Source organism: Pteropus alecto, unplaced genomic scaffold (genome assembly GCF_000325575.1).
Source record: "Pteropus alecto unplaced genomic scaffold, ASM32557v1 scaffold146, whole genome shotgun sequence".
NCBI classification, from domain to species: domain Eukaryota; kingdom Metazoa; phylum Chordata; class Mammalia; order Chiroptera; family Pteropodidae; genus Pteropus; species Pteropus alecto.
The window spans coordinates 4,288,094-4,297,634 of record NW_006442107.1 but is presented as its reverse complement, the minus strand read 5'-3'; the positions used below and the strand labels follow the sequence as shown (position 1 = coordinate 4,297,634).

General features: G+C 55.3%; 1 protein-coding gene across 6 annotated transcripts in view; it reads left to right on the top strand.

Annotated features, from left to right (window-relative positions):
• The window catches only part of CTIF (cap binding complex dependent translation initiation factor), a 249,010-nt gene extending 239,767 nt beyond the window's left edge, over positions 1 to 9,243 (top strand). For all 6 annotated transcript variants that reach the window (XM_006919916.3, XM_006919919.3, XM_015595789.2 and 3 more), the window contains 2 exons: positions 3,497 to 3,550; positions 5,184 to 9,243. In XM_006919916.3, coding sequence (XP_006919978.1) covers positions 3,497 to 3,550; positions 5,184 to 5,399 — 270 coding nt within the window. In that variant the 3' untranslated portion in view covers positions 5,400 to 9,243. The remainder of the gene's footprint in view (positions 1 to 3,496; positions 3,551 to 5,183) is intronic.
• The last annotated feature ends 298 nt before the right edge of the window (positions 9,244 to 9,541 follow it).

The window sequence follows — 9,541 nt, the reverse complement described above, 5'->3', positions numbered from 1 at the left end:
ACCCCACCCCTGGCCCCATCCCAGGCAGTCACAGGGCACCTCCCAGTCTGTGAACCAGCCCCTCCCAGAGCAGGCTGGGTTGGATGCTGGACCCAGGTAAGCCTGCTGCCACGTGAGTCACCTCCCTGCAACTTTTTCCAGAACCCACTTCCTGGTCTTCGTTCTTGACTTCCTAGATGAGGGAGCCCCTTCTCTGGGTGTCCCCTAGAGCCCCTCCAACCCCCAGGCACTGGCTTGGTGGAAGCCTCCCTTGGCTTTCTGCAACCCTGGGAGGCAGGAAAGCTCCAGAAGCTGACGCCCACGTAGCTGAGGAGGAACAGCCATGTGCTGCAGAGTATCCCCACTGTGACGTATTGTAATTTTTTAACCAGTCCGCTTGTTAGCGCTCATTCAAGTTATTTGCAATCTTTTACTCTTAACAATCGTGCAGCGATTCATGTCCTAGCGCATGTGCATAGGAGAAACTCCTGCACGTGCTATCACTGGGTCAGAGGGTTTGTACACTCGCAATGCTGATAGTTATCACTAAATTGCCACCTAGAGAATTATACCAACTTCTGTTTCCACAAGCACTGCAGGCTTGCAGACTCATCACTTATAATTTGCGCCATGTCTGCCCTGGTAGGAGGGGTGTGTGGAGTCGGGATTTCACATCCTTCTCATTCTCGCCTTTTCAAGTGTGTGCACCAAGGCGAGCTGCAGATGAGCGGCCTCTCGGGGTGAGCCTTTCTCGCTTGCGGACTCTCCTTCTGGGTGGGTTTTCTCCCTGCCTCCCAAAGCATATTGTTAACACATATTTCCGAGTGCCTACTGCGTGCCAGGCACTGTGTCCAGCACCGGGGAGAGCAGTGGACAAAACTGAGGCCCTGCCCGTGTGGAGCTTCCCTTCTAGTGGGCGGAGACAGACAGTAGACAGACAAGTAGATGATATGTCAGGGGTGAGATTTAGAAGTAAAGCAGGCGATGGATGAGGCTGATCAATTGCCACAGTCTGGCCAGGGAAGCAGTGGCTGATGAGGTGATATTGGGCAGAGCCCTGAATGAAATGGAGGAGGAAGGTCTGCAGACATGCGGTGGCTGAGAACCCCTGCACACTAATGGCCGTCAGCAACTTCACTGCGCACTGCCCATGCCATTCCCTCCGCTGGATTGTCGCTCGTTCTCCACCTGTTATTTCAGCGGTTCAAGGCCTACCTCTACTCATTCATTCCAAAATGGTTTCTTTTCTGCATATCTGCTGAGCCCAGGTCTCCACCCAGTTCTGACCAAGTTATAAAGAGGAAGGAGAGACAGAGTGTCTCTGGTCAGTGAAGCCAGGCCTGACCTGTCCCCTGGAGTCCGGCAGCCTTGATGTCCTACGCACTCACAGAGCATATATCTCTAGCCCTCTTGAAGCAAATGCTTGTGGCTCCTGCTGGGGGGAGGTGGGGAAGGCTGGGTGCATGGATGTAACATGACAGAAGGGAAGAGGCAAGGAGAATGTGCAAAATTTGGATTTCAAGCCAGCAGTGGAAACAGCCCCCCTGGGTTGTGTGTAATTTTACCTCTGCTTGGACATGTCAGGCCTGGGTCGAAAACCTTGACTCCAGTTCTCCGTCAGTGGATAAGGATGCTCACCCTAAAAATGCCTTCGTCTCGTGTCCTCCCTTCTCCCCACCCTTCCTTTAAAACAAAAAACAAAACAAACACATAAAGCATATCGACCAACACTGAGCAAATCCTTACCGTTGCCAGGAGCTGGGCTAGGTGTTACAGGGCAGCAAAGATGAGTGTGGCACCGTTCCTGCCTGCAGGAAGCTGGCAGTTCAGACTGGAAAATATCTTTTCCCTGGTGTGGAATGCTGAGTGGGCGGAAAAGACAGAGTCCTCGGGGAGTGAGAAGCAGGACAGGGCACCGTGGACTGGGGTGATCTAGAAGTCTCCAAGGAAAGCTGGGAAGTGACCTGGGCCTTGAAGGATAGAGAAGAGTGGGGGGCCGAGACAGAAGGTTCTAGTAGATAGAAGAGTCACCCAGTCTAGAGCAGGTGATCTAGAGGATGGATGTGCTGGTCGCTATAGTGGGGGAGCAGGTACAGGTGGGACGGAGGCGTATTTCGGGGTTGGGAGGAGAAGCACTAGCCCGCAGTGCAAGAAGTGCTCGGCGGGGCTTGAGAGGATGATGGTGGAGCTGCTCAAGCCGTGCCTGGAAAAAGTTTCTACTGCGAGTTCAAGGGAAAAAATGAATTTAGAAAACAAAGAGGAAAATAACAAATGTTGACAAAGATGTGGGAAAAGCAGAACCTTCAGACGTTGCTGGAGGGAATGTAAAACGGTGCAGCTTCTGTAAGTGTGTCAGGTCCTCAGAGAGCGAAACATGGAGTTGCCATGTGACCCAGCAGTGCCGCCCCTGGGTGTATACCTAAGAGAACTGAAAACCGTGTCCCCACAAACACTTGCACACAAACGTCCATCTCGGCATTATTCATAATAGCCAAAAAGTAGAAACAACCCAAATGTCTACGAACTGCCGAAGAGATCAACAAAACGGGGTGGAAAAATGAAATCTTATTCAGCAGTGAAAAGGAATGAAGAACTAATTCCTGCTTACGACACGGATGAACTTTCACAACGTTATGTTCTGAGTGGAAGAAGCCAGTCGCAAAAGGCCATATGTGATTCCATTTGTATGATTCCATTTCTACGAAATGTCCAGAATAGGCAAATCCATAGAAACAAAGGAGATTAGCGGCTGCCAGGGGGCGGGGGAGCGAGAAGTAACTGCTAGTAAGTATGGGTCTCTCCCGAGGGGAATGAAGATATTCTGGAATTAGATGGTGGTGGCGGCTACACAACCTTGTGAATATCCTAAAAGTCACTGACTTGTATACTTTAAAATAGTGAATTTGATGTTATATGAAGTATATCTCAGTTTATCCCAGGGAGGGAGGAGAGAAAGAAGAATGAGATGAGGCAGGTAGAAGGAAGCCTGGACGGGGCCCTGGCCAGTCCCGGCTCTGAGCAGCCTGGCCATGGCCTCGGTCAGGAAGCCATTCCAGCCTCTAGGTAAGTCAAATCGGCCGTGGTTTTGCAGAAAAGAGCTTTGATTTCTGAAAGTCCTCCTATAGCCAGGGCTCAGGATCACCTGAGACCATGGCTGAGCCTCCCCTCACCAATCAGGAAGTGTTTAAGCTCATTTCATTTCTCTGAGGATTTTTGCCGACTAGTTGTTAACAGCTGATGACCCCAGCATATTTGCCTCTGCCTTCAAACACACCTGCGACCTTGCTCTGCCAGGCCTCTGACCTGGCCGGGATGCCTGGGCTCCATGACCACGGCCTTTCTCCAGCAGCTCAGATCCGGTAGAGAAATCACTGCTTCCAGGTGCGGCGTTCCTGTTGCCCTCTGACCCTTGGAGATGCTCGTTCCAGGCTACATTAGGGCTGGGGCCAGGGGGCCTGGCTTCTAGGCGCTGGGAGCTGGTACCCGAAGTCGTGTTCTCTGCCCCTCTCTTCCACAGCTCTTACAGTCTCAGGATGTGAAGGAAGACGCCGTCTTGTGCTGCTCGATGGAGGTGAGCAGGACCGCGGGACATCCCCGACCTCAGACCCAGTGCACGGTCGTGAGCGTTCTGAGTAGACATAGACTTCTGCATCCAGAATGGTCAGCCTCAAACCAGAGTGAATGTTGATGGGAGACCAGCCCACCTCTGGCTAGAGGGAGAGAGGATTTCTGGCTCCCTGGAGGGAACTGCCCTGGCATCGTCCATTTTCCTTCTGTTCCCAAGACCACCTTCTGCTTGTACCAGGCGCATCATGCAGATGACTTAAGAGATTCCAGGTGGTCCCCCTGCCCGAAAATATCTCCCTGGGCTTTGGTGCTATGGGGATGGGGAAAGGTTTTCTGAGGCTTGAATAACCTGTGTTGGCACTGTCCACTCCAAAGCAGCCCCCTGGGGAGGTGCCATTCCCATTCCCAAGGTGTAGCCACTGCTCAATGAAAGTCTTCCTCTGGGATCTTCAGACACTGGGTCTGGCCTAGTCAGGGGGCAAAGCTTTGCCCTTAGAAAACAGCCCAGAGTCATTTGGAGTGGAGTACGGTGAGGGGAGGAGCTTCCAGGGGGCTCCTGCCTGGCTGCAAGGCCACACCCAAGAACCTCGGAGGCCAGAAGTGCTGGGTGAGTGTATGGGACAGTCACTTCATCCACCCGTTGAGCTCCAGCTGGATATCTTACATGGGGCTTGGGGCAGGGGAAAGAGGGGAGAAGGAGAAGGCATGGTTTCCGTCCACAGAGAGCTTCTGGTCTGACTAGGCTAGATCACACACACATACACACACACGCGGATGGAGCAGTACAGAGAATAAATGTGGGTACAGAGCACAGATCCCTGAGGAGTCAGGGGGAAGGTCAAGGCGGGCGTCAAGGTTTTGTGAAGAAGGTTGCGCCTTAAAAACAATGAGATAGGTCTGGGGGTAGGGCTGAGGTGGGAGTAGGGGCTGCTGGCCAAGGGTGCGCAGATCCAGAAGACTGGGGCTCCCTCTTCCCAACGGGGGCTTTTCTAGATTATCGAGGACCTCTCTTGAGGGCCGGCCCTCTGGCTGGCCTTCTGCCCCAGTTTGTATTTCTCTCCCCTTTGTGTTACAAGTGTGGGCAGAGGTCAGTGCTGGGTGTGGGGAGGTAGGATAGGGGGCAGGAGGGAAGGAAAGAGAAATAGGAGACCCATCCTGCTCTCAAGTTCCACATGGACACACGCAAGTCATAATGAATAAGCTCATTCCCGGAGAGATGTCTAGCAAGTGAAAATTAACACGCAGCCTAATCACCTTTGAAGGGAGCGGGTCACACAGCCATTGAGGGTGTGGGTGGTAGTCAGGAAAGGCTTCTTGTAGGAGGGGAAGCTCTTGGGTGAAAGGGAGACGCAGTGTGTTCCTGGCGAGGGCCCTTTTCAGCCCTGGGCAGCAGGCAGTATTCCGATCCCTCTTATTCCTACTGGCAGATTGGTCGTTAAATGTGGGCTCTCACGGATGGCTATTTCCACACTCCCTCACTCCTAGGCCTTCTCCCCATGGCACCGAGGCCTGGGCCTGCACCTTCCTGAGATAATCCGGCTATTTCCTATCCCTGTCCCAAGCCCACCCGACCAAGGTGGGTCAGGGGACCACTGTGGGGTCACGTTCTGTCCTAACCCCCACTTCTCTCCCCACAGCTGCAGAGCACAGGCCGGCTGCTGGAGGAGCAGCTGCCCGAGATGATGACAGAGCTCCTGGCCAGTGCCCGAGACAAGATGCTGTGCCCCTCGGAATCGATGCTGACCCGGTCACTGCTCCTGGAGGTCATCGAGCTCCATGCCAATAGCTGGAACCCTCTGACGCCCCCCATCACACAGTACTACAACAGAACCATCCAGAAACTGACAGCCTGACAGCCAAGGGGCCTGGCAGGCGGCCTGAGGGCAGCTGGGGCCCTGGCACACAGGGCCAGATGGACAGGCGGGAGGACAGGGGTGGCCCTGGCAGGAGACAGAAATGGGGAGGAAGGCAGGCAGAGCCGGCGGCCAGTCTGGAGCCAAGCGGGGAAGGGATCAAATCCCTAGGAGCGCCCCCCCCAAACTGAGGCCCCCCCTAACCGAGCTCCCCCAGCCCCAGCATGCGGCAGCTTCACCAGTAAGGGAAGCATGTTTCTTTTTCATGGTGGCCTGGCCCTCGCCCCTCCTCACTCCCGCTCCTCCTGCCCCCTCCCATCAGACGTGTCCCCTGCAGGGCTTTGTACAAGGGGTTTCATCTCTGTGACTCCTCCCCCGAGGCCGGGCAGCCCGGCACGCCAGGGTACCGCTTGGGTCAGAAAGGACCTCAGAAGGCTGAAAAAGTGGGTCGAAGACGGGCTTGCATTGTTCCCTCATGCTGTCAGCCATAGTCGCCAACTGGCAGCAGGCGACATGTAGCAGATGTCCGGGAGGACAAAGGCAGGCACGGTCCCCACCAGCCGCCCATAATTGAAGGCCTTTGTCTACTCGGCGGAGCTGGGGGACAGAGGCCTTCGTTCTCCTCAAGCCTTCACGCTCCGCCCCCCACCCCACCCCCAGCTTCCAAGTCCTTCTCCGGGACCCCCCGAGCCTCAGGCCCAGGGGCCGGGAGCAGGCAGGGGAGCTAGAGTTTGCAGTTCTACTTGCACTCTTTTGTTTTATTGTGTTTTATTTTTCAAAAGTCAGCTGCTTTGAAGTCTCCTCTCTCAATGAAAAGAGCCTGTGATGCGATCACACAGACAGCGAGGAGGACCCCCTGATTAGTGGGAGATCAAACCCGGCCCCCTCTGGAAGGATTCTAGCCAGATACAGCGTGCCAGTAGCCAATTAGGGTAATTGGAAACTTCTGCCCCGGCGGGGGTCCCGGCTGGAACCTGTGCTCCCAGCCCCCGGCTTCCAGCACCTCCCTTCTCTTATGCTGACTCCGCTCTCTCAAAGGGCTGCTAGGTTGCCGCTGGGAGTGCATTACCTGTCCCAGCCCAGGGCCTTGTGGTGAGCTAGGCACAGAACAGCCTGGCAAATTAAAACCAAAACACCAGGGGATGTTTCTCGCTCCACACACAGGTCGTGTCCCAAGCTCTGAGGGTGGGGACGGGGGTCGTCTGGCTCCCTAGGACGTGGAGTTTAGCTCATTGGGTTGTGTCACTGGCCTAGCCTCATCACAGGCAGGATCCAGGAGCCCAGCCCTTCCACAGCGATCTGTGTGCTCCAGGGGTGCACAGTATCCCCAGGGCTGTTGGGAACAGGATCGTTCACGGAGTCATGAGCAGGACAGGCAGGGGACCAGGCAGGGCTGCCAGACGGAGCTTTCCAAACTGGGAACAAGGCTGGAGCTTCTTGGAGGTGCCAGGTCCTGGGAAGAAGCCCCTTCTCTGTTGGAGGAGGGTCGGGGTCGGGCTCTGGGATGTTGTCACTGGCATCTGCACAGCCCCATCTCCGGGTTCTGGAGCTCTCACTTTGATGAGCCCCCAGAAAATGACCTTAGCCCAGCAGCTTCTTAATTTACTCCTTTACCAAGACCATTGACGCCGTGGGTCACCAGAGGCTGCCTGGCTGCGCAGTCCAGTCAGACTGGCCAGGAGGTGAGGGCTGGAGGGGGTTTCCCCTTTTTCCCCTTGTTGACCTCGAGTCTGGAAGAGCAGGCAGGGTAGGGTGGGGAGCAGGTTCCCCAGGACCCCTGGCTTTTTCACCAGCTACAACCTCCCTTCCAGTCCCAAGATGGGAGCCTGTGCCAGTCCCCAAAAAAAGAGGCTGTGGGAGGCCCAGGTTTACTTAAGACAGGTCAGTTCTCTGCCAAGAAGCCCGTGCTACCCTGGCCCCAGGCTTTACCTTCTCCCTTCTTCCCAAGCTTTCTCAAGCTTCTCCTCGGCGCCTTTCGTCCTCAGCTGACACCCTCTACCAGGGACTCCAGAGGCCGCGCAGGAGGCCTTGAGGGAAGAGCCAGACTGATGTGAGGAGGTTCAGAGAGGGCACTTGGGGAATCGTGGTCTCGAGGAGTCAGGTGGCCGCGGCCCGGCGAGCAGCCACACGGCTGGTCCTCAGTCCTCAGCAAGGCGCACCCGTGCCGAATGGCCTTGCTCCCCTCAAGTGGGGTGTGTGTGCGTGTGCGTGTGCGTGTGCGTGTGTGAGTGCATGTGAGAACAAAGCTGGGCCCCGAGGAAGGGAGAGGCCTAGGAGCGGCAACGTAAGGAGGCAGGAGAGTGGGGTCCTCCCCCACCCCCGGGTCAGAGAGCGAGCTTCGTGCAGGGACCCCAGACACTGTGTGTACAGGGACCGACGTTCCCTAGAACGCCGAGACAGGTAGCATCGTGGGCACCAAGGGCCTCGTGCCCCTGCCTCTCAGCGGCCCTTACTGGGGTCTTGCCTCTGGGCCAATCCCTCCTTGACTGTTAGGACCAGAGTGTGAAAAAGTGAGATATAAATATGTATACATATATAAATATATTTTTAATTACGTGTCGTGTCACGGTGGCTCCAAACATATGGTTTGCCTAGTTTATTCCATTGCTTGAAAGTACTTCCTGACCAATCCAAAAAACAATTTAAGCTGTTTTTCTAAATGCAGGTTGCTGCAAGGAAAACGTTTAAAAAAGAATTGGGTTTGTTGTTTTTGTTTTTTTGTTTTTTTTTTTTTAAGGAAATAACGGTAAAGCCTAAAATCTGACACTCTGAGGCAGCTTCCCACTGGAGACGACTCAGACAGGAAGTGGGGGGCAGAAGTGGGCTATCCCACAGACCCGTCCCCCTGCCCTCTGCCGAGTGAGGAAGGCCATATCCGAGTTGACCTCTGAATGTATTTGATGGGAGGCAAAACTGGATATTGCATTTCTAAGGCTTGCGTTGTGTTCCCCACGGGCCCGTGGCTTTCCCAGCACAACAAGGAGGCAAAGTCCGGCCGTCCGACGTTAGTCCCGTCTCCATCTCTCCCGTGCCAGCCAAGACGAGGTAGTCACTGTTTTCCTCTTAGGTGGCCAGTCTGCTCGCCACAGCCCTGCTCCCTCGGCCTCGTGGCTCTGCCTAAGATCTGGGCCCGCAGCCCCGAGAAGGCTCCTACCCTCCCCTGGACGAGGTGGGAGTCCCACCATCCGCCATGAGGAGTGTGCACCTCCAAACCCAGTTTCGTCTGTTCGTCCTTCCTTAACCAGTCTGTAAACCTTCACGGTTTGGGGATTGTCCTGTTCATCCATGTAAATGTAAATGTTGACCGAGTCGGTATTTATTCTAATTTTTATTTTATTTTCTCGAGGGGATGGGGAGGGAGTGTGGGAAATGTACCACTGATCACGCCCAGGGCCGCTGCAGGAGCGGGGGCCCAGACAGCCAGGCCTCCATGAGGAGCAGCCCCCTGGGGCCGCCCCAGACACCAGACCCAGTCTTATCTGGCATCAGAACCAGCCAGTGTTCCTCATATGACAGACTCTCGGGCCCTGCCCATGGAGTCCTGGCCCTCAGCTCCTGGGCACTCTTTTGGGAAACCTCTGGCTGGGCCTGTGAGGATACAGATCCAAGAGAGGACGACTTTCCTCTGCTGGGAACACTTGCACAGGAGGGCTGCCTGCCTCTCCTGAGACGGCTGGGAGCCTGACGGGACCTACCTCCCAGGAGCAGGGGCCTGGGGCTTCCCGCCAAAGCTGCCGCGGAATCCTGCTCACGCGACCACCTTCCCTCCCTTGGTATGTCCTGCTTTCCAGCTGAACCTTAACTACAAGTGGGTTTAAAAAATAAATAACACCAAAAAAAAAAACCAAAATGCCCTGAACCTGTGTTCTTTGTGAGTTCGGCCAAGGAAGTCTTTCCCAAGGGCTTCTGTGCCTCGGCTGGTGCTGGCAGAGGCCTCAGAGCCTCTACCCACGGGATGAGTTAATGAGAAGATTCCCCACAGCTTGGCCTCCATGGGGAGCCAGAGCAGGGGCCAGGGCCTGGGGATGGTTGTGAAGGAGCAGCCTAGGAGGACGTGGGTGACAGAGAGTTATGCCTCCCAAGCTGAGAACTGCAACCTGTCCCAGGGGGGAGGACTAAGCCAGTCCTGCAGAAAATTACAC